This window comes from Podarcis tiliguerta (genome assembly GCF_965153285.1).
Source record: "Podarcis tiliguerta genome assembly, chromosome: 6".
Taxonomy (NCBI): domain Eukaryota; kingdom Metazoa; phylum Chordata; class Lepidosauria; order Squamata; family Lacertidae; genus Podarcis; species Podarcis tiliguerta.
The window spans coordinates 2,360,211-2,387,482 of record NC_139539.1 but is presented as its reverse complement, the minus strand read 5'-3'; the positions used below and the strand labels follow the sequence as shown (position 1 = coordinate 2,387,482).

The 27,272-nt window shown below is 47.5% G+C and overlaps 1 protein-coding gene across 1 annotated transcript; it reads right to left on the bottom strand.

The window, feature by feature from the left end:
- Window positions 1–948: 948 nt before the first annotated feature.
- LOC310680257 (BPI fold-containing family B member 4-like) lies at window positions 949–21,495 on the bottom strand (the record flags this gene model as incomplete). Its single annotated transcript, XM_083446634.1, has 15 exons — window positions 949–1,126; window positions 2,495–2,571; window positions 4,216–4,279; window positions 5,607–5,649; window positions 7,571–7,638; window positions 7,765–7,932; window positions 8,996–9,052; window positions 12,137–12,313; window positions 13,222–13,313; window positions 14,762–14,825; window positions 15,703–15,766; window positions 16,849–17,004; window positions 17,822–17,926; window positions 19,047–19,155; window positions 21,378–21,495. 15 exons carry the CDS (start codon window positions 21,493–21,495, stop codon window positions 1,103–1,105), a joined length of 1,386 nt encoding a protein of 461 aa, XP_083302760.1. The 3' UTR covers window positions 949–1,102.
- Window positions 21,496–27,272: the final 5,777 nt, after the last annotated feature.

Here is a 27,272-nt window from a genome sequence, read left to right as displayed (position 1 = left end):
GTCAATCTCGGGAGGCAGTGGAGAAGTGTGCCTTTGGGCATGAGGTTTAACAAGTGCCTTTGAATAAGGTCATTTGAAAACTGTGCATATCAAACTATTGTTTTCTCCCTCTGGGGCGATTCTTCTGATTCGTAGAGTTGAGTGGTGAAGGTCATACCTCAGGGGGAGGCTTGCATGTTTGAATGCCGCCCCCCCCCAAATTGTGCCTCCCTCCCTGCACACAGAAATGTAGCATGCCAGGAAGAAGCCTATACTGAATTTCAATCTGCTAGCTTTCTATGCCTAGGGAGATGCTCTGTTTCCATAGGAGAGCTCTAAGATGTGAGATCTTTCACCTGCAGTCTGGAATAATTGAGCTACCTGGTCTTCTGCTCCTTTGCATTGGACCCGCAGCCTAACACAGAGAAGAAGAAGAGTTTGGATTTGATATCCCGCTTTATCACTACCCTAAGGAGTCTCAAAGCGGCTAACATTCTCCTCACTCTGTGAGGTGAGTGAGGCTGAGAGACTTCAAAGAAGTGTGACTAGCCCAGGGTCACCCAGCAGCTGAACGTGGAGGAGCAGGGAAGCGAACCCGGTTCACCTGGTTCACCAGATTACGAGACTACCGCTCTTAACCGCTACACCACACTGGCTCTCTGAAGCACACTGAAGCACAATCAGACCCAGACTCATGCTAAAATTCAGCATGGGTTTGCAATGCCAAACTTAAGAGTCCACTCTTACCTTTCTAATATTATTTTTTGTATCCATCTTTCCCATTAATGGAAAACACCCAAGGCCTAACCACCTACAGACTATGCAAAGGCTCCTGCCTCCTATTTGAGAGTGTCCTCCTCCTAGCATCTAGCATTTGTGCAAATCACCCTCAACTTGACCCCAGGCTTGAAACAAAGTGCAAAATGTTATCATTTTTGTTGTTGTTATTATTATTAGAATTTTTACTGCCCTATACCTGGGGCTCTCAGGGTGGTTCACAGTTAGGAAAATAAAGGATAAGATAGGTATAGGTTCTTCTTTCTCGCTAAGACATCCCTCTTGCCTTCCTGCCGCAGCCGAAACCAGGTGGAATGTCTTCGGATGCGAGGTCCTCTTGGCCATCTCACACACACAGTCCCAGCATCCCCTGCAGACGTTGGAAAAGCGAAAAGTTTAGCTGACTGTCTCCCATAAATAAATGGTGGGAATCGTATTAGGACTGGCCTACATAATTTAGGAAGAATCTGAGTGCTGGAGGAAGCTCTAAGCAGTGAAGAGCAGAAGATCTAGGAGTCTTCATACCTTCTCTCTGCATTCCAGCCCATGGAAACTAGGGATAGAAGAATCTGTCCATTTCAATTCCTCTCCATTTTTCATTTTTCCCAATCAGCTATCCACATCAGTTTGTAATTTTATTTAGAGTCCTCCTGCTGGGAATTTCTGGGAATTGCAGCAGGGGAGAGTGCTCTTGCGCTTGGATCCTGCTGTCTGCTGGGTTGGCTGCTGTGAGAACAGGCTGCTGGACTAGTATGGAAACGTACTGGGAGCCAATGTAGGTCTTTCAGGACCAGTGTTATATGATCTTGGCGGCCGTTCCCAGTCACCAGTCCAGCTGCCGCATTCTGGATTAATTGCAGTTTCCAGGTCACCTTCAAAGGTAGCCCCACATAGAGCGCATTGCAGTAGTCCAAGCGGGAGATAACCAGAGCATGCACCACTCTGGCGAGACAGTCTGTGGGCAGTCTCATCCTGCGTACCTGATGGAGCTGGTAGACAGCTGCCCTGGACACAGAATTGACCTGTGCCTCCATGGACAGCTATGAGTCCAAAATGACTCCCAGGCTGCGCATCTGGTCCTTCAGAGGCACAGTTACCCTATTCAGGACCAGGGAGTCCCCCACACCTGCCCGCCCCCTGTCCCCCCAAAACAGTACAGTCATACCTCGGGTTACAGGCACTTCGGGTTGTGCGATTTTGGGTTGTGCACCACACCGAACCTGGAAGTACTGGAACGGGTTATTTCCAGGTTTCGGTGCTTGCGCATGTGCAGAAGTGCTAAATCGTGCTTTGCACATGCGCAGAAGTGCCGAATTGTGACCCGCATGCACGCAGATGCGGTGCTGCTGGTTGCGAATGCTGCAGGTTGTGAACGTGCTTCCGGAATGGATCATTCCGTCCACTGTACTTCTGTCTTGTCAGGATTCAACCTCAACCTGTTAACCTCAATCTTATATTATTATGGGATATGCATCTCCATCCAGAGCCACTAGTTCTTGCTCATAGTTTAGCACAGCTGGAGCTGAATCAGGGCTACACTGTAGAGACTAGGGAAGTTATATATAAGGAATATTTCTTTTGGAAAGCCGATTATCTGGCTGGTCCAGTAGTCCTAGCATGTGGAAATTCATGGAAAAGCATCTCATGTGTGGGATTTGCTAATGGGGAGAACATGGAGCAGAGAGTCCAGATACGTTTGGATGCGTGGCTGGAAGGAAGGTACCACTGGCAGACTTACCTGCGTAAAGTGAACCACTGGATAATTCCAGCGAATGTGCAGCACTGGTGGCAGAGGGATCCCAACGTCCAGGCACTCTGAAAAAAGCAACCAGAATAAGCACAATAGCAAAGAAGAGCAGAGAGGAGCATTTTCTTTTGGTCATGTCTGAGCCATAATCTAGACCAGCATTCCCAAAACGTTTCATTGGCCTAGACAAGTCAAACATTAGCAACACTGAAGTGACCTCCCTGGGTGTGATGGCCTGGGACTCTGCCTCGGACTCAGACCCGGAGGAGTCTCAGTCCGCACCGGATCCTTTGCCTCAGACGGCATCTGAACCTAGTCTGGGGCCTGATTCTGAAGAGTCCCAGTCTGCACAGGTTCCCCTGCAACAAGCACCAGCTGGGCCGAGTCAGGGGCCTGAGCCTGCCCTGGCTCCAGATGTGGGGATGACCTCGTTGCCTTCAGCTGGGCCGTCACTTACAGCTGCTCCACTGTTGGGTTAGGGGAGGCTGAGGTGGCCTCTGGGTCTAGTAATCCACCAACGTCTCCTGAGCTGCAGAGACTGAGGTCTGAGAGAAGGAGAGACCTGAGTACTCGCAGGAGGAGTGCTCGCCTTCGAGTGAGACAGGGAGGTGAGTCACCGGGGGATCAGGACTGCCCCAACAGAGAAAAAAGGCTGCTGGACCCTGCCCCAGGTTGCGGGAGCAACATTGCTGTTTGCCAGAACCTGCCTGTGATCCTGTGCCTGACCTCGCCTGGTTTCCTGCCTCGTGTTCTGCCTTGGCCCTGTTTAACTGGCTCTTCGTGGAACCCTTGGATTTGGGACCGGACCTGGACCGCATTTCTCGGTTACCCCCGGGCCCAGCACACCGGGGCACAAGCCTGGGCAGTGTCCCCGGAGGTCCTGGGATGCTCACACAACAAGACCGCCCTCTCAGCCTCACTGGTCGAAAGGGAAGCAGAACAAGACCTTTGGCACCAGTTGGGCTGCAGGAGTTGCCGAAAGGAGGCGTACAAGGCACCATCCAAATCCACATACAAAGAAACGCACCAACAAAAATGGAGAACACATTTTTTAAAAAAACCAGAAGCATTTTTACTTGGTATTATAGGTCAGAATATTGATAGGCAAGATGTTAAATTGTTTTTATCTGCAACAACTGCGGCAAGAGTATTGTTAGCCCAGAAATGGAAACAAGAAGAAATTCTGACAAAAGAAGAATGGCAGATGAAATTAATGGACTATGCAGAATTGGACAAAATGACAGGAAGGATTCGAAACCTGCGGGACCAGAGATTTACAGAAGATTGGAAGAAGTATATGAACTATTTGAAAAGCAATTGTAACCAACAAATTATGCTTGTAGGACTACAAGACGTTTTGTAAAGAGGAATATATGAAGTGATACAAAGTAGATAAAGAATAGAGATATTGGTTTCTGATTTTTAAACGTAACAGGGAAAATAAGAAATGTATACTAAGAGCTTATCCGTACTTCCAGCTGCTTTCTCCAAGGAAAACTGCTCTTTAGTGCTCCATCGGAGCAAACAGCTATTTGAATTTTCTCCAGATTGCCATTTGCTCTGATTTAGAGCTAGGTGGGTTTTCCCTGGAAAAGGAGCAGGGCAGGGAAAGCTACTTGGACCTGTTCTTTCTAGGCACAGTGCATGTGGAAGTGTGAGAAGGCTTTTCATGTATAGAGGGTGTGCCAGAGATGGGACTTGAGTTGCCTTACCGTTGACTCGTGGCACAAACGTTTCTGCTATAAGCAACTTCATCAAATTCACGAGGACAGAGACCTGTAAGACAGAACAACGGAGGCAGTGATCTAGGAATCAAACTGGCAGAGGATGTATGCGCCATCACAAGGGGGATTCAGACTGGATCCGGCTCAAGAGGGGCATTTTATCCGAGGTGCATGGGCTGGGGCGCTTTCTATCAGTGCAAATGACCTCCTCAACAACTGCTTCTTGTGAGATGAGTTGATAGATCCCCATGGAAGATTTAAGTCTCGGGTGGTTTGCAATGCCTCCATAATCAACACCTCTCCAGGAAATACAATCTAGAGAAGATTGTGTCAATTGCACGGCAGAAAAAAAGGGTCCTCCAGTGGAATTCATCCAGAGTCAGGATCCTTTCCATTCACAGCTTAGCAGTCGCTTCTGTGGCTCTGAGTGGTGCTGTGGGTTAAACCACAGAGCCCAGGACTTGCCGATCAGAAGGTCGGCAGTTCGAATCCCCATGATTGGGTGAGCTCCCGTTGCTCGGTTCCTGCTCCTGCCAACCTAGCAGTTTGAAAGCACGTCGAAGTGCAAGTAGATAAATAGGTACCACTCTGGCAGGAAGGTAAACGGCGTTTCCGTGCGCTGCTCTGGTTCGTCAGAAGCAGCTTAGTCATGCTGGCCACATGACCCGGAAGCTGTACACCGGCTGTACACTGTGCACATGCAGCCAGAGACTACGCCTGTGTGGAAACTGCCTCTGTCCTTCCCTCTTCAGTCCCCTCCTGGTTCTGGGATACTGTGCTGCAGGAGATGGAGGGGAAGCCCCTGGCCCTTCACTTGCCAGACCTGCTTCCTCCTCCTCTTCTGACCCATCCTGTGCCCCACCTTCTGGCCCTGAAGCTTCCTCTGCCTCCGACTCTTGTCTCCTGGCTGGTACACTTCCCTACAAATTACTGGCCCCCCTCTCCTGAGCCAGAGTCCTGTCCCTACCCCCCTGAGGCTCTCTGGGGCCAAACTTAATCTCCCTTCCATAAACACTGCTCCAGCTCTGTTTTGCATGGCTTCCCATGGCCAAGATGAAGCTTCTAGGGCAGGCATAGGCAAACTCAGCCCTCCAGATGCTTTGGCACTACAACTCCCATCATCCCTAGCTAACAGGACCAGTGGTCAGGGATGATGGGAGTTGTAGTCCCAAAAAACATCTGGAGGGCTGAGTTTGCCTATGCCTGTTCTAGGGGGCCCCTATTTAAGCAAATGCTTGCGTGTCAGATCATTCTGTCTGTCTAGCTAGCTGCATCTCTATTTCTGCTCCTTTAATACTGTAAGCAATTCTTGTCCCTGTGGAAGGTGCAATCAAGGCGTCAATTCAATTCAGTCAATCACTAAATGGAAAAGAGCTTACGTTAACAGGTCCAACTTGGGAAGAAACCAGGAGCAGCTCAAGACTGTGGAAAGAAGAATTTGTACATAAGGGTCAAGAGAGACATGGCGGTGGACCCAAGTGAGCCAGTTACATCCCAAAAGAAAGGATGGACGTGACAATTCACGTCATGCTGCCTCCCAGGACTAGCCAAAATAGGGAACTGTTGGACGCCCAGCCACACAGGCAACTAATCCAGAATGCGGCAGCTAGACTGGTGACTGGGAGCAGCTGCCGAGACCACATAATACCAGTCTTGAAAGACCTACATTGGCTCCCAGTACGTTTTCGAGCACAATTCAAAGTGTTGGTGCTGACCTATAAAGCCCTAAACGGCCTCGGCCCAGTAGACCTGAAGGAGCATCTCCAGCCCCATTGTTCTGCCTGGACACTGAGGTCCAGCTCCGAGGGCCTTCGGGCGGTTCCCTCACTGCGAGAAGCCAAGTTACAGGGAACCAGGCAGAGGGCCTTCTTGGTGGTAGCACCCGCCCTGTGGAACGCCCTCCCACCAGATGTCAAAGAGACAAACAACTACCAGTCTTTTAGAAGACATCTAAAGGCAGCCCTCTTTAGGGAAGCTTTTAATGTTTAATAGACTATTGTATTTTAAATTTTTTTTTTTTTGGAAGCCGCCCAGAGTGGCTGGGGAAACCCAGCCGGATGGGTGGAGTATAAATAATAAATTATTATTATATTATTATTATTATTATTATTATTATTATTATTATTATGAAGGCTCTTTATCCCAATAGACCAGAGTAAGTGAGGTGATATCCCTTGAGCCTTATAAAGGCTTCTGGTTCCAGGTCAGGCTTGCTTTCTGGTCTGGACATGACTGTTGGGCTTCTTTCACTCCAAGCTCAACCGCACAGCAGCAGGGCCTGACTGCAGCCGACGGGAGCTATAGTACAAAAGATATGGAGGGCACCAGGTTGCAGAAGTCTGCTCTATTGAAGGACCACACATGTCTGCTATTGGGTCCCTGAAGCACAGATTCATACAAAGCGACAAAACATCCTTGCAGGATTTTTATTTGAAGTGCATATGCAAAACAAAGGTACAGGGCGATCAGTGCACAACCTGCACACAGTAGTCAGGGTACGCCCCCTTTATATAGATTTGCAGAATAGAATACCACCTGATCTCCTGTAAGCCACCTGATTTCTTGTAAACCGAAAGTTATGGCAACTTCCTATGTCCTTACATGGGCTTGCCCCCCCCCTTTCCTTCCTGCGCCAGCCTCTACACGCCACGAGCCTCAACACGTGTTCAAATGTAAAACATGTGATTTATACTGATAGCAATAAGATGGGGCTTTGTCTCCTGCATTTTGCTCCTCCCGACTGGGGCCCATTCAAACTTGCTCTTATCTTTATTGCCTAAGCTAGACATTCCAACGAGAGGCCCATTTGCACCGTAACATTTAAGCAGTGGCGTAGTGTGGGGGGTGCAGGGGGGGCGGCCGCACCGGGCGCAACATCTGGGGGGGGGGGCGCGCTTGCACTCGCAGCTCTCTGCCCCTACCTGGCTCACTCACTCTCTCTCACTGCAGTGCTGGCTGTGCGAATCCGATCCGAGCCGCCGGGTCGCCGCCCACTGTGGAGGGGGGGGGGTGCCAGGCGTGCGGTGCGGTGCGGAGAGAGAGCGAGGGACTATCTGGGGGAGGGACAGTGCAGCGGGGGGCGCAAATTACTTGCCTTGCCCCGGGTGCTGACAACCCACGCTACGCCACTGCATTTAAGCAAGAAAAAGCCTTGTTCTTCTGGCTGGTGAAAAACCTCCCCCCTTTGGAAAAACCTCACCTTAAACAGTTTTTGGGATCATATAGAGAATAATATTCTAATGGCACCTTCACTACAACATCCCACAAGTTGCAAAGAGGTCCACCCCCTGCTCTGCTTCGACTCCCCGAGACTAAGCGATCGTGCAACAGTGAGGCAAGATACCTGGCCAGTTTTGTAGTGAAGAACAGTCTGCCGCCGAAAACAGAGGCATGGACACTCAGTTTTAAGTTCTGCAATCAGACAAGGGGGGAGGAAAACGTCTCAGGTGGTGGGGAGACTGGAAAAGTCCTTCCTCCCTGCCATTCCCTGGACCAGAAAGCCAAGCCACGCAGAAAACTCTTGATTCCAACACTTACGGCCTTCATGACAAAGAGCCCAACGAGGGACCCGGACGGACCTTTCGCCAACAAGGCAATCTCGACGGAAAGCTCAATGACGGCTCTCTTGGGCTCCAGGATAATCCTCCGGATTCCGACCAAAGAGATGGTGATTTTCAGCGGCGCCTTCAGAGGACACTTGGGGCACTGTGAAAAGCGTGGGGCACAAAGGATATTTTTGGTGCATTTTTCTCTCCTGGTTTTAATGTATCTGTGCGGGGAGTGTTATCTGTTTGTTTGGCTGTAAGTTGCTTTGCTGGGCAAGAAAAAGCGATGGACAAATTGGACCAACAGACGAAAATAAAAGATGCCTGTACGTGGCCATGTGTTTGTGGCGAGTCACTGGGGCAACCCATTGCAGAATTTCCCCCCAAGGTCCCTCAGACCTGCAGCCGGTGGAGGCTGGCTCATTAAGGCCAACAGGGCACGACCTGCCCCCACTTGCCTGCCTCCTTAACTTATAACCAGTCTAGGCCAGGATTCCCCAAGCTTAGGTTTCCAACTGCTTTGGACTACAGTTCCCATCATCCCTGACCACTGGTCCTGCTAGCTAGGGATGATGGGAGTTGTAGTCCAAAAACAGCCAGAGACCCAAGTTTGGGAAACCCTGGTCTAGGGCAGGCAAACTCTGGCCCTCTGTTTGGAACTACAATTCCCATCATCCCTAGCTAACAGGACCAGTGGTCAGGGATGATGGAATTGTAGTCCCAAACATCTGGAGGGCCGGAGATTGCCTAGTTTCCTGCTCTTCCTTGGCCTCAGCAGAACTCAGCTGGGAAAAGGAAGATGGGGGGCATTGACTCTGCTTGTCTGTGGCTCTGGCTCCCCCTACTGTTGGCCTCCTTGCCTTCCGCCTGCCAGTCTCACATTGCACCAACCACAGCTGTCTGCAGCAATGCTTTCGCTTTTTAGATGCCCGGCCAAAGACTTGTCTGCTTCAACAAGCCTTTGATAATTTTGTGCTGGGGGCTTTCTGCACATTTTCTACCCTCGCCCCTGCTGCTTGCGACAAGACTGCTATGCCCTTTATGAACACCTCTGCAGTTTCCTAAATAAATGTTTTTGTTGGATTTTCCCTGCTAAGGGTGATTTGCTGCCACCTTGCTTTTTTTGTTTTTCCTTCAGTGGTTTTTATCGCTATCCTTATCGACGGTGTGGCTTTTGAAGATAAAACAAGGCACACACTTCTTAAAAGCAAACACCCGCTCACCTTTTGATGTGACAGAAGAGACGCAACGACGGTCGTCAGCTCGCTGGCAGCGGAGAACTGTTGGCACAAAATGGCGTTGCGTTGAAAATGGAAGAACTTTTTAAAAGACAGAAGTACTGTTTTTGGGGGACAGGTGTGGGGGACTCCCTGGTCCTGAATGGGGTAACTGTGCCCCTGAAGGACCAGGTGCGCAGCCTGGGAGTCATTCTGGACTCACATCTGTTCATGGAGGCGCAGGTCAATTCTGTGTCCAGGGCACCTGTCTCCCAGCTCCATCTGGTACGCAGGATGAGACCCTATCTGTCCGTGGACTGTCTCGCCAGAGTGGTGCATGCTCTAGTTATCTCCCGTTTTGGACTACTGCAATGTGCTCTACGTGGGGCTACCTTGAAGGTGACCCAGAAACTACAACTAATCCAGAATGCGGCAGCTGGACTGGTGACTGGGAGCGGCCCCCGAGACCACATGACACCAGTCCTGAAAGACCTACATTGGCTCCCAGTATGCTTCCGAGCACAATTCAAAGTGTTGGTGCTGACCTTGAAAGCCCTAAACAGCCTCGGTCCAGGATACCTGAAGGAGCATCTCCACCCCCATCGTTCTACCCGGACACTGAGGTACAGCACCGAGGGCCTTCTGGCGGTTCCCTCAGTGCGAGAAGTAAAGCTACAGGGAACCAGGCCGAGGGCCTACTTGGTAGTGGCACCCTCCCACCAGATGTCAAGGAGATAAACAACTACCTGACTTTTAGAAGACATCTGAAGGCAGCCCTGTTTAGGGAAGCTTTTAATGTTTAACAGACCACTGTATTTTAATACAGTGGTGCCTCGCAAGACGAAAAGAATCCGTTCCGTGAGTCTCTTCGTCTAGCGGTTTTTTCGTCTTGCGAAGCAAGCCCATTAACGGATTAGCGGATTAGCGGTTTAGCGGCTATTAGCGGCTATTAAAGGCTTAAGGGATTAGTGGATTAGCTGCTAAAAGGCTATTAGCAGCTTAGTGCCTTAGAAAAAGGGGGTGAGGAGCGGAAAAAAACCCCCAGGAATCGCAAGACATTTTCGTCTTGCGAAGCAAGCCCATAGAGAAATTCGTTTTGCGAAGCACCTCCAAAACGGAAAACCCTTTCATCTTGCGGGTTTTCTGTCTTGCGAGGCATTTGTCTTGCGGGGCACCACTGTACTTTGTTGTAAGCCGCCCAGAGTGGCTGGGGAAACCCAGCCAGATAGGTGGGGTATAAATAATAAATTATTATTATTATTGTTGTTGTTGTTATTATTATTATTATTATTATTATTATTATTATTATTATTATTATTATAAAAGCTTCTTTTAAATTAAGTGGGTCATTGTTGCACCGCAAAGACCCTCTCACTTTGACCCTCCAGCATGCAAGGCAGTTCATGGGGTGCTCTGATGGTGTCAGAACGCCCTTCCCTAAGGACATAGCAGAAGGAACAGCTGAATCCATTTGGCTTTCTGCGATGAAGGGTGGCACGAGGCCTCTCCTTATTCTTTTATACCCAGCCATCCGATGGCGGAAAGCGTTTAACTGTGTTGAGATGTTTTAACTATAATGTTGTAGCATCGGCATGTTTGCCTTCCTGGGCTCCTTTGGTGGAAGGGAGGGAATAAATTTAGTGAATAAATAAATGAAATCTTTCTTTTAAAAAAGCTACTGCACTGTCAATTGAAATCTGCATAAACATTGGCAACAGGATAGATAAGCGTCCTCTACTAAAAATGTTTAAAATAACCTTTGTTTAAAATAACAGAAGCTTTTTTGTTAGGAATTTTAGGTACCGATATCCCAAAAGTTCAGAAAAGACTTTTTATATTTGGGACAACAGCTGTTCGGATGCTAATAGCCCAGAGATGAAAAGGAGGCAAAGTTGCTACCAGAGAGGAATGTCAAGTTACGCTGATGGACTACACCGAAATGGCAAAACTGACTGGAAAACTCGGGAACCAAGAGGACAAAAATTGAAAAATAAAATAAAATAGTGGTGCAATTGAATTCTGACATGCACACAGAGCGCGAACAAGACTGAGTGTACGGGGGAGGGGGGCTCATTTAATTTCACTGCACACAGGTGGTGTAGTGACAATAAAGGTCTATTATTTATTATTACAACTTTAAAAAAGAATGGGGAAAATTTGTCAGGTATTTAAGAGACCACTGCAAGCAGATGGAAACATCAGCAGAATTTTAATCTCCCTTGTAATGTAACAAATACCATGGATTATATGGATTGATTTAGAATATAGATTATGGAATAATATGCAGTTGTAAATGTTGATAATAAGACCCACAGAGGAAATGGGGGGGAAGTCGCGAGATTCAGAGTAATCTCTATATGTGGAATACAGTGGTACCTCGCAAGACGAATGCCTCGGAAGACAAAAAACCCGCAAGACGAAAGAGTTTTTCGTTTTCTGAGTTGCTTCGCAAGGCGGAATTCCCTATGGGCTTGCTTTGCAAGACGAAACGTCTTGCGCCTTTTTTTTAAAACCGCCAATGCATTCCTGCGGGAAACCGTCAATACGCAGTGGTGCTTCGCAAGACAAAAAAACTCATAGAACGAAAAAACTCACAGAACGAATTAATTTTGTCTTGCGGGGCACCACTGTATCTTAAAGTTCTAAGTGTCTGTATGCTTATCGCATTTATAAATTTCATTTTTTTTGTTGTACATTGTTTTAACTGTTTGTTATCTTTCTGGGAATGTACACCCAAGTGTGTTTTATAAGCTGGTCTCCGACCGTAATAAATTATCTATCTATCTATCTATCATCTATCTATCATCTATCTATCATCTATCTATCTATCTATCATCTATCTATCTATCATCTATCTATCTATCTATCATCTATCTATCTATCTATCTATCTATCTATCATCTATCATCTATCTATCTAATCTATATCTATCTATCTATGGAAATACGTTTGGACTGTTATAATTTTGTATTTGTAAAATCAAATAAAAAGGATTAGAAAAATAAAGAAAAGGTAAGCGTCCTCTTCTACACCCACAGGCGAAAGGCTAGCTGGGTGCTGGGGTCACATGACTCAGTCTCTGCCTCCACCTGCAAATTTTGATGAACCAAGCAGAAAAATTTGCAAGCCTGACGTGCCGCCACTCACCACTTCCGGGGTGGAAATGAACTCTTGCACCCGGATCTGGATCAGAACCATGAGGATGGCGTCCAGGCTTGCCTGAGACATCCCTAGGCAGAAACCATGGTGATGCAAGACAGGGAGGGTGACAGGTCCTGCGCCGACAGGGAGGGTAATGTATCGTCCCCCAGTTCGGATGACCATCTGGAAAGCGGTGGGAGAAAGAGCGAAAAAGCACAGCACTGTTACTCAAAATAATGGCAGCCTTTATCACTTTATCGGGTGGCGCTGTGGGTTAAACCACAGAGCCTAGGACTTGCCAATCAGAAGGTCGCGGTTTGAATCCCCGTGACGGGGTGAGCTCCCGTTGCTCAGTCCCTGCTCCTGCCAACCTAGCAGTTCGAAAGCACGTCAAAATGCAAGTAGATCAATAGGTACCGCTCCGGCGGGAAGGTAAACGGCATTTCCGTGCGCTGCTCTGGTTCGCCAGAAGCGGCTTAGTCCTGCTGGCCACATGACCCAGAAGCTGTACGCCGGCTCCCTCGGCCAGTAAAGCGAGACGAGCGCCGCAACCCCAGAGTGGGCCGCGACTGGACCTAATGGTCAGGGGTCCCTTTACCTGTATCACTCTCCAGCCCACAATCTTGGAATTCTAGTATCTGGGAGTTGGATCCCAGCAATATCCTGACACGCTGAATATACCCATCTAAGAGCGCAAAATATCTCTCCTCCCCCCATGTGATGTTCTGGGGGTTGTCCCAACACCCCACATCAATTGGGGGTGGGGGAAGGGTGCAGGTGAGTAAGGAAGCCTTGTTGGGCTAGCAGAAGTCCTAGGACAGGCTAGTGGGATCGGTGAGTTAAACTGGCTGGTTTGGGCTGCCACGGCTAATGGCCGCCTACCAAACCGTTTCCATGAATCCTTTAAAAAGAGCCATTTTTAATTTTTTTGCAAGCAGCCAGCGCAACATCCCATGGCTGTGAATATTCCCTAGGTTAATTCTGAGTGGAAGGTGGATCTCCTCTGTGTACATTTTGTATGGAGCTCAGCTTCCCTTCAGGGGGAGAGAGACCCTGGGCAGGGGGGCTTTGCAGTCACACACGCTCCTTACGTTGAATTCCAGCGCGACGTAGTTTGAAGTTATCAATGGCAGGCTGGCGAGCTGATATTGCATGGTAGCCACTGTGCCCATGGAGAAAAACACTGCAAGGAAGAAAACACAGCGATGGCATTACAGTCTCACAAATGCACATTTCGGATGCACATGTGCTTTGCCAGCAGGACCATACGTTGCCTACAGTATCCTAGATGCTGATAGCCAGGCTTCAGAACGAGGGTATGGCTCTACATCTTGTTCACAAGGAGCAATTGCCTGCTAAGTGCGGGCATCACGTACAGACCATGCTTCATTTGCCTGGCACAAGGGATGCATTGAGCGCACGGCACAGGGAGTGAAGATAAGGAAAGGATCATAGCGCTCTATGTGGGGCTACCTTTGAAGGTGAACTTCAATTAATCCAGAATGCGGCAGCTAGACTGGTGACTGGGAGCGGCTGCCGAGACCACATAACACCAGTCTTGAAAGACCTACATTGACTTCCACTACGGCCTTCCTGGTGGTGGCACCCGCCCTGTGGAACGCCCTCCCACCAGATGTCAAAGAGAAGAACAACTACCAGACTTTTAGAAGACATCTGAAGGCAGCCCTGTTTAGGGAAGCTTTTAATGTTTGACAGACCACTGTATTTTAATACTTTGTTGGAAGCCGCCCAGAGTGGCTGGGGAAACCCAGCCAGATAGGTGGGGTATAAATAATAATAATAATAATAATCATCAGTGCATTCTATCTGGGGACACCTGGACCACTCCAGAGGAGTGGCAAAACATCTTTTTTTGTTGACCCCCAGTTAGAGCTGTTGCTGAGTAGGGTTGAATGAAGAATAATCACTGGATGTAACAAACAGGGGAAAACAGGGAAACTCTGTTAGGTCCTTGCGTGCCCACATTTAGCCAGGAAGGTTCGCTTTTGGATGACCCAGCTGGCTGTAACAGATTATTATTAACAATAAGAAATTGCTTTGGGGATTTTTTAAGTGGGCATTGCATCGATGGTGAAATTTAAGAAACTAAACTAACAGCAATGACAATAATGAGTTATTGCTTAGTTCCAAAATAGGCTTCTAAGTGGTTTACAAAGCATAAGAACCAGGGTACTGCGAACTCTACTTTAACCAGTGAATATTGGTCCAATAAACCAAATGTTAAGACTAACAATAGGAACCTGTGTTTTTATGCTCTTGGGATACTTTTTCACCCTGTTAATAAACCAAGGTGAAAGAACGACCTCTCTGCTCTCATGCAAAGAATACAGTACATGTGGGCAGGTCAGGAACTGGTGTTGCCTCTTGGCACCCACCAGGAGCAGTTTGTGATGTTATCTGTGTTTCCTTTATGCCTCTTTATCTACCACGGCCTTGTAGCTGAATGTATGCATTTAACCAATGCATTTATAAAGCACTGGTGCTGCTGACAACGGAAGTTGATGCTGCCCATAAGCACTGAGGCCCAGGAGCCTTTTGCGGCTCCTTTCAAGAAGTTGGCAAGGAGAATGAAGGAGAGAGACGCTTTGGCAGCTAGTCAAAGTAACTCACCATTGGCAGTGTGTAGAAAATCGACCCCTGAGACGTTGATGACCACTTCCAGCGCTGTGCACACCTGAAATGCAAGGCAAGGGATTTAAGACAAAGGAGAAGCCTTGGTTTCTTCTGGGTTGTTTGCTTCTGGGTTGTCTTCAAAATGTCTCCAGGTGTAAGAATTTATGTTCTTTGCATCGATTACTGGACCCCACTATTGCTCTGTCCATGGTTCTGTTCTCCCTATCTGGCCATTTTAACTTGGAATTTAGGCTTTGCGCTTATGCCTTATGGTGAGTTTGGACCTGTGCCACAGTTCCCATGGAGTGATTCTCAACCCCTTTTGATTATCGTAGTGCTGGAGGAGACTCTTGAGAATCCCATGGACTGCAAGAAGATCAAACCTATCCATTCTGAAGGAAATCAGCCCTGAGTGCTCACTGGAAGGACAGATCCTGAAGCTGAGGCTCCAAGACTTTGGCCACCTCAGGAGAAGAGAAGACTCTTCTCTGGAAAAGACCCTGATGTTGGGAAAGATGGAGGGCACAAGGAGAAGGGGACGACGGAGGGCGAGATGGTGGGACAGTGCTCTCAAAGCTACCAGCATGAGCCTGACCAAACTGCGGGAGGCAGTGGGAGACAGGAGTGCCTGGCGTGCTCTGGTCCACGGGGTCACAAAGAGTTGGACATGACTAAACGACTAAACAACAACAACAATCCAGTTATACACAAGTTGTGGTTTCTCCAACAGAGCAAACAATGGCTGATACAGGATGCCAGCTGGAAAATTGATTGAGACCCCCATTTTTATTTTTATTTAAAAAGTACCCGAAGACATCATTGTAGGGGCATCTTGTCTACCTTGGTAATCTGCAAATATATGTATTATGATATCCCCAAGACTTATTTAACCCTCTTTCATGGCTGACACACACCAGGTCCATGGAGCTGCAACTCACCGTCTTGTGGAATGATGCTGCAAGGATGGTCGTTACAATGGGCCTCACTTTATTCACCAACAAGCTGCAGGGAAAAGCAAGTAAGAAAAGAGGGGTGGAAAGGGTCTGGGACGGCAGCAGCAGCTTGTTATAAGCTCATTCTGAAGCCCATATTCTTGGTGAGTGCAAAGCATATCTTACAGATGTGTAAGACACTTCCAAGAACTGGAGAAGTTGGGCTGTATCGTGTTTTCCCTGCATTGTGATTTTTGCTGGCACCTGCTCTTGTGATTTATTGCCTCCCTGAATGAGGCAGAATTAACCCTGGACCAGCAGAGTTACCAAGGGCTGCAGGAATAGAGAGAAGCATTGGCTGGTTCACGGTTTCCCCCCCATTGCAAATTTTACATAGCACACACACGCACACGCACACACACCATCATTCATGATATATTGTCAGGTCAAAAATTATGAAACCGATATCACAATGTGGATTTCAAACTGATTTGGGATGATATACAGTCATACTTCGGGTTAAAGTTGCTTCAGGTTGAGCATCTTTGAGTTGCACTCCAAGGTGACCCGGAAGTAACGGAACACGTTACTTCCGGGTTTCGCCATGCGCGCATGCGCAGACGCTCAAAATGACGTCATGCGCATGCACAGAAGCGGCAAATCGTGACCCGCGCACGCGCAGACGCAGGTTGCATCCTGTTCGCATCCAGAGGTACCACTATATTGCCCAGCCCTAATCTCTAGTCATGCTGCCAGGAGAAGCAAAGTTCCTTCTTCTGCCACTAATGATATTTTTGCATTGCTTGGAATGTAAACATGCTTTCAATATTGCTATTGATATCGTAGTATTGTACTGTACTGTGTTGTTATATTTTACATTTCTATCCTACTCTTCCTCCTAAAGAAGCCCAGGTTGACAAGCAGCAAGCAATGAAACAAAATAAGGAATGTCTCAAAACTTATTTGAATGGTTATCCTTTGATAGTCCCACAACACCACCTTTGGGCAGTGAAGCCGAGTGTGTGCTGCGGCTGGGAAGGGATCTGGTTTCCTGAAAGGATTCTGGGGCCAACTTTGGCAGCTCTCTCAGCCAAAGGCATGCAGACGAAACTGTAGGAACGAGCACGTTGAGCGAATTGCGTCAGCACTTACTGCGAAGGGCAGATGATCCTTGCGATTGCGAATTCACTCTTGCACACTTGCATTCTGATGCGGAAGCCGCCGGCAAAATAGCTCTCAAACCTGACTTCCGCTTTGATGTCCACATCTAGGATGATGTCAATCCGCTCAAAGTGTTTGCCGAAAAAGCTAGGAGATGAAAAGACATTGAACAGAACCCCAGTGAGATTCCTCGCCTACTGCATTCCTTAACCGCCAACCAAACCACTGTGTTTCTGGCCAAAGCATTGTGTTTTTAATCCAGCAGAGAGCATCAGTATTTGGGGTTCTATGGCTGGTGTCCAAAGCTTGCCCTATATAGAGACCTCTGGCCTGATTCGGTACAAGGCGGTTTCCTATGCTCCTACTTAAAATGATCAGCTGGCAGCTGCCTTATGCTGAACCTAAGCATATATAGTCCAAGGGCTGAGCTCCGGCAAGTCATTGCCACCCAGTGGTGTTAAGCAGTTTTGCTCAGACTTATGGGTTCAGTAGTAGATCTCTGAAGGCTGGTGGCTGCGAACAAACACCAGGAAGCAGCCAACACTTTCCTTGTTTGTGAGCATCCTGAAAAGACCTCTGTTGGAACCAGGATGTCAAGGTCGGTGGGCCTTTGGTCTGACCAGTGGGGCTTGTCCTATGGCTTTCTGTACCCAGTGGATGGCACATTTCTCAACGACTGCTTGCTCCCAGGTCACAGTCTTGTGGACCCCCACCTGAACTGGCAGTGCCACTTGGACAGAACACTTTAAAACAACAACAACCACAACAACAACCACAGGGGAACAAAATGTTCAACCCTGCAAGTGATAAATCGTGCCTTCCAGACCCTCCCCTACAATATCCACAGAGGAACGCCTTAACTTGGGAAGCAACCCACCCACCCACCCAAAACAAAGGCAACCAGTAGCAATGAAATAGGCGGAAAGCCCGTGGGGGGGGGAGTGGGAAAGGGGGTGCAACTCACAATTTACCGCTGAGATGAAATCTGGCCTTGATGCAAACCAGGGAGTCTACCTTTTCGTACAGCTCCAGACTGACCGATGGAGTGAAGACCCTCACGACATGCAACCTGAAGATTGAAAATCAGGTAGCAGAGAGAAATGAAGTGGGTGTTCAGGTGGCCATGGCTGGCTATATATCGGGGGAGGGGATGACTAATGCTGGGGGGGTGGCGATGCGGGAGGCTCACTCATCTCCAGGAGTAAGAATTCATGCTCTTTGCATCGATCACTGGACCCCACTATTGCTCGGTCCATGGTTCTGTCCTCCCTCTCTGGCCATTTTAACTTGGAATTTAGGCTTTGCGCTTATGCCTTATGGCGAGTTTGGACCTGTGCCACAGTTCCCATGGAGTGATCCTCAACCCCTTTTGATTATCGTAGTGCTGGAGGAGACTCTTGAGAATCCCATGGACTGCAAGAAGATCAAACCTCTCCATTCTGAAGGAAATCAGCCCTGAGTGCTCACTGGAAGGACAGATCCTGAAGCTGAGGCTCCAAGACTTTGGCCACCTCATGAGAAGAGAAGACTCCCTGGGAAAGACCCTGATGTTGGGAAAGATGGAGGGCAGAAGGAGAAGTGGACGACAGAGGACGAGATGGTGGGACAGTGTTCTTGAAGGTACCAGCATGAGTTTGACCAAACTGCGGGAGGCAGTGGAAGACAGGAGTGCCTGGCGTGCTCTGGTCCAGGGGGTCATGAAGAGTCAGACATGACTAAATGACTAAACAACAACAACATCAATTGCCTTGTGCCAAGTGACCACTTGCACCCATTGACCCATTGGCCACCTTGATCTTGGAGGTTGTCTTATTTGTTGTTGTTGTTTTTTGGGGGGAGGATGGGGCTTGGCTCCTTTGGGCATCAAAGTTTGTTTTTATTTGCCTGCCATGTTCTCTTTGCACCTCATCTGGCTTTGAGTTTGGGCTAACAAAAGCCAAAGGAGATTAAGCAGTCAGGTGCTAAAAGAAATAAATAAATTCAGATGTAGTCCTGGCAAGCCCTGAACAAAGCCAGCCAAGAACTACATTGAATTATATTTAAAATCACAGCATGTTCCCTGCTGTTCCAGAAAATGAGATAAAGGCCCTCTTGGAACCATCACAAGGCCTCCTTTGGGTCCAGTTCTTTTCCTCGATTCCCCTTCCACTCTGAAATATGGCGCTGCAAATACCTCGTCATTTACTTACTCCTTAATCCAGTTTTCCGGGTGCTTATCTTTGTGAGGGACATCTGGGAACTGAATGGCCAAGAACTGGCTCTGGAGAAGCTCGTTCCGAAGGAAGACGGAGGAGACATCTGAAACATACAGGAACAGGATCATGGCACAGGATCTTGTGGGTGGAAAATAATTCGCTTGGCGTGGGTCGTCCGTTATTACATACTATGCAGCTTCACCCCCGGCAACTATTAAACACACACACACACACCCACACCCACACACACACCATTTTCAGTGTTTACTGAACACTGAGATACATTATACTGTATTGTATTTCTCTACCTGTTTTCTCTCACCAAAGCAGTGCTCTCAGGTAAAAAGGTAAAGGGACCCCTGACCATTAGGGACAGTCGTGACCGACTCTGGGGTTGCGGCGCTCATCTCGCTTTTTTGGCCGAGGGAGCTGGCGTACAGCTTCTGGGTTATGTGGCCAGCATGACTAAGCCGCTTCTGGTGAACCAGAGCAGCGCATGGAAACGCCGTTTACCTTCCTGCCAGAGCGGTACCTATTTATCTACTTGCACTTTGACGTGCTTTCTGACTGCTAGGTTGGCAGGAGCAGGGACCGAGCAACGGGAGCTCACCCCGTGGCGGGGATTCAAACCATCATCATCATCAACCTTTTATTCGACCGTCAGTCAGAAAAAGGAATATTTGTCAGTACACAGTTAAAACATCGAAAAAGATTTTTAAAACTTAGCCAACACTAAAATGGGCTAAACAGATAGCCCCATAGGGGATTCAAACCACCGACCTTCTGATCGGCAAGTCCTAGGCTCTGTGGTTTAACCCACAGCACCACCTGCATCCCAGGTAAATCAAAGTAAATGTTCAATGAGCCATTCAGCCTTATTGCAATGACTTTCAGGAAATGTTATGCTGGAAACTGGTTCAAGAAATCTTGTTTCTTTTTTGCCAGGGCTCAGGGCCCTGCAGATGACGTGATGGAAGGATTGGGGTGGTGAACTTTGGAGCAGAGGAGAAGATACGCGAAGGGCACAGTCTCACAGCCCATTCCTATCCATGTCTCTCAACAGTAAATGTATCTAGGATTGCAACCTTAGCTGATTAGGCAGATGACATGCTAAGGGAGCTGCAAAAAAAATTGTAGAAATTCTAACTCGGCTAAATTTTACCCAAAAGACTCTGGGGTTCCTAAAAGCAGGTGATGACACACCTTTCTCGACCTTTTTTTAAAATTGCTGTTATTTTTTTAAAGATGGGGTTTTTGTTGCTGCATATTTTAGTGGGTTTGATTCATTGCATACTACAGTGGTACCTCGGGTTAAGAACTTAATTCGTTCCAGAGGTCTGTTCTTAACCTGAAACTGTTCTTAACCTGTTCTTAACTTTAGCTAACGGGGCCTCCTGCTGCCGCTGCACCACTGCGCTGCGATTCCTGTTCTTATCCTGAAGCAAAGTTCTTAACCTGAGGTACTATTTCTGGGTTAGCGGAGTCTGTAACCTGAAGCGTCTGTAACCTGAAGCACCTGTAACCCAAGGTACCACTGTACTTGAATTAGGGAGCTTTATGTTGCAATGTTTGCGAAACTGGCTTTTGCACTTGTAAAGCATGCAGATGCCACTTTTGGCAGCAGTCAAGAATAACAGTGATAGCAAGATGCAAGATGTGCTGTAAGCCAAGGTCAACTCACGGCTCCCCCACCTGAACATCACAGCTCAGCTCAGTCTCCTCTGTTCACAAACCTGCTCTTCAAAACAACTGTGATGGCCTTCCTTAAATACCCAGATTGCCTTCCTGTCCACTACCACACCCAGCACAAATTTCTCCACCTTGACCTTCAAAACGTCGCCATGCCAACCCCTCTGTTCTCATAACTCAAACTATCTCCCCTCCAGGACTCCTATATCTCCAGCTCAACCAAACTCAGCTCCCTGAAGCATCCTTGGGCTGCCTTGAATGTCTCTGCTGCTTCACCTCTGTGGTTGACGCTTATCCCTGAAAGATGCTTCCCAGAACATGCCCTGCCTCATTTTCTTCTCCCAAGCCCCTTTCCATAGCTCCCACAAAGCTCTTGGCTTTAACCCCTAAGTCTTTCTGACTGCTGCTCCGTCAAACGCCTTGCACTCTGGTGGTGGGGCCAAGGAAAGAAATAAGCAGGTGTCATCAACGGGCAGCAAATCACCCCCCTTCCTGAAAAAATCAATGGAAATCAATAAAAAGGTTCTTTCACAAGTTTAGGTGGTACTAGTTTTCAACGGATGTGATTCGGAGCAAGCAGAAAAGGGAGCTACTCGCGCCTAACCAGTGCAAACACGAGTCACGAAGCATTCTTACATTTGTGAGCAGTGGCCGGACTGACGATGGACACGATCCCATGTGAAAGTCCTTTTGGGCCTCCTTGCGAGGGGCTGACCAGGCTGCAGAGAACAAGCAGCCCCAAGAAACTCCACATCTTCGAGCCTGGAGACCTGCTGGGAAAGTTGGGTCAGGTCATCAACCCTGCTGTGCAAAGAAGCAGTAATCCGGTAAAAAGCTCCTGAGAGAGATCCCTGGGGCTGATAAATCCCGTTCTCCTAGTCACTGGAGACTTGATTTGTGCGAAGACCGGGCTCATTGGCCACACACAGATTTATAAGCAAGGAGATCCACAGGATTTTGCAGAATTCCTGATACAATGGAGAGATCCCGCCACACGTGCCCCTTTGTGTGTGTAAGTGTGTGCGTATGGGATTCTCTGTACCTAATGAGTAGGTTAAAGTAGGAGTGTACTCACACTATGCGTTTCTCATTTGCATCCTTTTTAGTCCTTTTAAATATCTGAAAAGGACGCCTCCTGTCACTTACTCAAGCGGGGGAAAATGTTGGTAAAGGTTCTATCTATCATCTATCATTTAGCTATCTAATTTTTATTAAATTTTCTGTTTTGCAATTTAAAATTCTCATTTTACATCCTTACGATATCAGTGACTTCCCTTCGTCTCTTTCCATGGTTCACTTTACATATCATAAATCCCTGCATATTTTACAAAAAACTATACCAATCAGTATTCCATTATTGCATCCATCAAACTTATTTACACTGTTGAATTTATCTTAATGCTGCCGGCGTTTTCAGGTGTACACAATTATCTCCCCTATATTCAATAAATGTCTTCCAATCTTCTTTAAATGTATTTTCTCTTATACTATAAGTCTGCGAGTTGTGCATATTCTGTCAATTTAGGCTGCCATTTCCACATTCACCTTGAATTGCACATTTTTGGGGGAATACGAGGGCCACGCTCCGCTGTGAAACATCTCTACAAGGAAAGGGCCCAGCCTGTTTCTCTACTGTTATCGCGCTGGTTATTAGCATGCAAAGTTCTCTGCATGTATTCATGTCATTGGTTTGATCATTCCAAAAACCGACAACCTTCATTGCAAGCAAAACCTTCAGTGAAAAGACCTCTCAAATCTCTGCTGAGTTATCAGGTTTGTGGTCCCATTGATTGGCTGGGGGAAATGTGCCAACAAGTGGCCCTAAACCACACCATGCAGTTTAATGCATGCATGGGACTCAAATGCAGTGGTGCCTCGCAAGACGAAAAGAATCCGTTCCGTGAGTCTCTTTGTCTAGCGGTTTTTTCGTCTTGCGAAGCAAGCCCATTAGTGGATTAGCGGATTAGCGCTATTAGCGGTTTAGCGGCTATTAGCAGCTATTAAAGGCTTAAGGGATTAGCGGATTAGCTGCTAAAAGGCTATTAGCAGCTTAGTGCCTTAGAAAAAGGAGGTGGGGAACGGAAAAAACCCCCCAGGAATCGCAAGGCATTTTCGTCTTGTGAAGCAAGCCCATAGCAAATTCGTCCTGCGAAGCACCTCCAAAACGGAAAACCCTTTCGTCTAGCGGGTTTTCCGTCTTGCGAGGCATTCGTCTTGTGGGGCACCACTGTGATTCTTTTTGTTCTATTCTGTGACACTCCCACCCCACTCCCTTTCAAAGCCTTCGCACAGAAATCGCAGCATCTTGCAATTAATGCTGATGTCTAGAGTAGAGGCTTACCTGCCCAGGTTGCTTTCCAACCAACCCTCTGCCCCATTCCCCCCACTCATCGGCCAATTCAACCATCTACCTGCAACTTTCCTTACCTTTGTCCTTACTGGAAACAAAATATAAAAAATTCCTTCCAGTAGCACCTTAGAGACCAACTAAGTTTGTTATTGGTATGACCAACACGGCTACCTACCTGCAACTAGAACTTTGTCCTGACTGGTCACTCCTGAACTTCCTTACCTTCCCAGGCTGGAGAAAGCAATTTCCTCTGAGCTTTATATAGCGGCCACAACTGGACTGATACAGTGATAAACATCAGCCGGGTAGCTCCTCCTTGCTCCATTGTAAAGATGTTGCAGGGGATCTAAATGTCCCTTGATGCAAGCCATATGTAACACGATGTGATTTACATTGTTCTCCAATGCCTCCAATTGCGTCGCTTAGTGGGCTGAAGATTTAAGTAAAATATTAAGCTGGTGCCATGGAAAATGCACTTCATTTTGAATGGACTTCAAATGCCAGCAATAATCTTTGAAACCAAGTCTGCTAAATGTGTACCTATATTTATTATTATGTACTTAATTTCTGTCCTGCCCTTCATTTGAGGATCACAGGACAGTTTGCAATATACAACACAAAAATGTCTAACAAAGTCAAAAAGAAAGCAACCCCCAAATCCAAACTCTTCTTCTTCTTCTACTAATAACAATGTCTCAGACTTATCTGGGCTTCACTACCTAATCAGAGCATTTGCTTCGATCGTATTCCTTTGGCTGGTGGACGTCCAGCAATACTGTTTTGGAATTATAAGGATGGTTTTCAGGTTTGACAAGGACAACATCCAAAACCTTGTCCATTAAGATGTTTCTGCTCTGGTTCTCCAGTCATTTGAGGCAGCTTATTAATATATTTTGAATTATGGTGCTGGAGGAGACTCCTGAGAGTCCTATGGACTGCAAGAAGATCAAACCTCTCCATTCTGAAGGAAATCAGCCCTGAGTGCTCACTGGAAGGACAGATCCTGAAGCTGAGGCTCCAATACTTTGGCCACCTCATGAGAAGAGAAGACTCCCTGGAAAAGACCCTGATGTTGGGAAAGATGGAGGGCAAACTGCGGGAGGCCAAACTGCGGGAGGCAGTGGAAGACAGGAGGGCCTGGCGTGCTCTGGTCCAGGGGGTCATGAAGAGTTGGACACAACTAAACAACTAAACAACAACAACAACAACATTAATATACAGTGGTACCTCGGTTTTCAAATGATGTCAAACGCTTTTCAGAAGTTGAACATGCCACGCAGCTTCCGTATTGAGTTTTCCGGAAGTAAATGCTTCTGGAAGTGAATGCTTTGGTTTTTGAGCGTTTCAGAAGTCGAACGGTCTTCCAGAATGGATTACATTCAAAAACCAAGGTACCACTGTAGTGCAAACTAGGAGAGACGCTCCTGAGACCTCCATTAGGCAAGATTTTCTGAATGTCTTAGACAATCAAGGCCTTAACCGATTTGCTCTTTGCAAACTGGACTTTGCTACCCTAACTCTTCCAGCTCCTTCCCATTTTCTTCTGCTGCCCTTTCTCTCTTCGCCCCTTTCTTCTCGCATGAGAAGCAGAGGCAAAGACCCGCTCACAGAATATGTCAGGAAATTTAAACCACTTTGAAAACTGGCTCATTGTTGCTGCACCAATGCAAAAGAAATGGGAGATGTGACTCTGTGAGAGATCAGTTTCTCATTTTTCTTAGAATGACAAATGTAGGGGAACTGCACCAGAGCATGGCCTCCTTCTCCTGGCTTTCTCAAGACTGGAGGTGTGCTAGACCTCTTCTTCAATTTGTCCCCCCCAACCTCCCCCCCAACAACCTTCATAAACTCCCATCAGTACTGGCCTACAGATTCCAGTACTGGCCACAGAGAGCCAGTGTGGTGTAGTGGTTAAGAGCGGTAGTCATGTAATCTGGGTAACCGGGTTCGCGTCTCCGCTCCTCCACATGCAGCTGCTGGGTGACCTTGGGCCAGTCACACTTCTCTGAAGTCTCTCAGCCCCACTCACCTCACAGAGTGTTTGTTGTGGGGGAGGAAGGGAAAGGAGAATGTTAGCCGCTTTGAGACTCCTTAAAGGGAGTGAAAGGCGGGATATCAAATCCAAACTCTTCTTCTTCTTCTTCCTGCTTCTTGCAGATTACACAGAGTGAATCCCCTTTTCTCACCATACTACCTGTTCTTACTCTCTGAGTACATAGACAAAGCCAACAGCTGCAGCCAGGTTTCCATGACACAAGCAAAGCACGCCAAGAACCAGAGATCACTATCACCTCTGTTGCACCATGCGCTGCCTGTGATGTTATCATCAATAGTGCACAAGTTCAAAAGCACCTGGGAAACAATGGGCTCTGCACTCATGGGCTGTGGAGATGATGTTCCACAATGCACTTCCATGCACAGATGTGGAAGCTTCAGGCAGCATGAGGCGCAGACCTCTGGCGTGTGATGGGTGCAAAAGATGGGCGCTGCAGAGTCTGTGCCCTTGGGCTGTGTGGCTCCATGTGTGGGTTGGCTGTGGCCATTGCCTGTTGTGGATTGTGGCTGTTGCTCGATGCTGGTGGGACCGTGGGCTGCCTCTGTCATGGAGTAAAGCGAAACATTTCAGGGGTGAGGGAAGAAGGCAGGAATGTGCATCTGAGTGGTTCTGCAAGGATTCTTAAAGTGTTGGCCATAGCAAGGGGCTATGATGTTTCGGCTTAATGTTGGGACACACACACGAGTAAGGTTGATAGAACAATAGCTTTGTAAGCAAGCATTTTGGTTTCCCTGCAAATGTCCCGGTCCTCAAACACCCTGCACTTCAGTCGGAAGAAAGCTGCACTCGCAGAGCTCAGGTGATACTCTGCTCTGCGATCCATAGAATAAATCCAGGGGAACAGTGGTGGTGGTGGAATAATAAAATATAGCCAATAATACTTCCTCCTCTTTCGGTCAAGAAGGTGGGGAAGGCAGTTATTCCGTAAACTTCGCATTAGGCAAAAAGAGAGCTTTTTACACTTACAGCTCAAATGAGGTTGTTGCGACATTGTTGTTTTTAAATCTGCAGAGACCGGAAGAGGTGAAAGGGGATCTCACGATGGCACCAAATCACACTGAAATGTTTTTGACGTCCTTACTGTACAGAGTGTGGGTGCCCAGGGACTTCCTGTCTTCACAGAGGGATATGGAGTGATTGTATTACATGCCACAAAGTCATCTTTAGTGTTCTACAGAGTTCTCTTAAACCCCTGCTAATTGTGAAATCTTAAAGCCCTATCAGATAAAGGTGGAAATCTTCTAAGGTGGAATTTAAGCCACATGTCATGCTAAGAGGAGGCAGAATGCAAAAAGTCGTCGTGGTGACTTTGGGGCTAGCAGGTACATTATGCATTGGGAGTTTGTAGGAAAGTGCTTGTTTTATCAGAGGACAGGCAGAAGGAGGGCAGGAAGAGACAGAGAGAGAGAGAGAGAGAGAGAGAGAGAGAGAGGGAGAGGGAGAGGAGTTGGGATGCAGTGGAGAATAAACCAAGCTAGTGAAAGAAGAGCAAAGGATAAGGTTGTGCAGCAATAAAACTGCAAGCACATTTGCAAAGATAAACAGGGTCTGACATGGTTCCAAATTGGATGAGGGACTGCTTGTTGAGATTCCTGCATTGCAGGGGGTTGGACCAGACAACCCTCTGGGTCTCTTCTATGATTCTATGAACAGGAGTGCACCTATACAGCTGCAAATAAAACGTTTTGACTGTGTTGTCAAGTGCAATATACAATTGTGACACTAGGTGACAGCTCTGAGCTACAGCAAATTCAATGCATTTTTCAAAACTATTTTTTATTTTATTTTTAAAAAAAGCATTTTCACAATGTTTTGAACATGCCTGTAGATTCCACCCAAATTGCTGGCATATATACAAATGTGTAACCTTTATCGGGGCCGCAGAACCGTACATGTTGAGAATACAGTTTCTAGAGGTAGAAGAAGAAGAGTTTGGATTTGATATCCCGCTTTATCACTACCCAAAGGAGTCTCAAAGTGGCTAACATTCTCCTCTCCCTTCCTCCCCCACAACAAACACTCTGTGAGGTGAGTGAGGCTGAGAGACTTCAGAGAAGTGTGACTGGCCCAAGGTCACCCAGCAGCTGCATGTGGAGGAGCGGGGAAGCGAACCCCGTTCACCAGA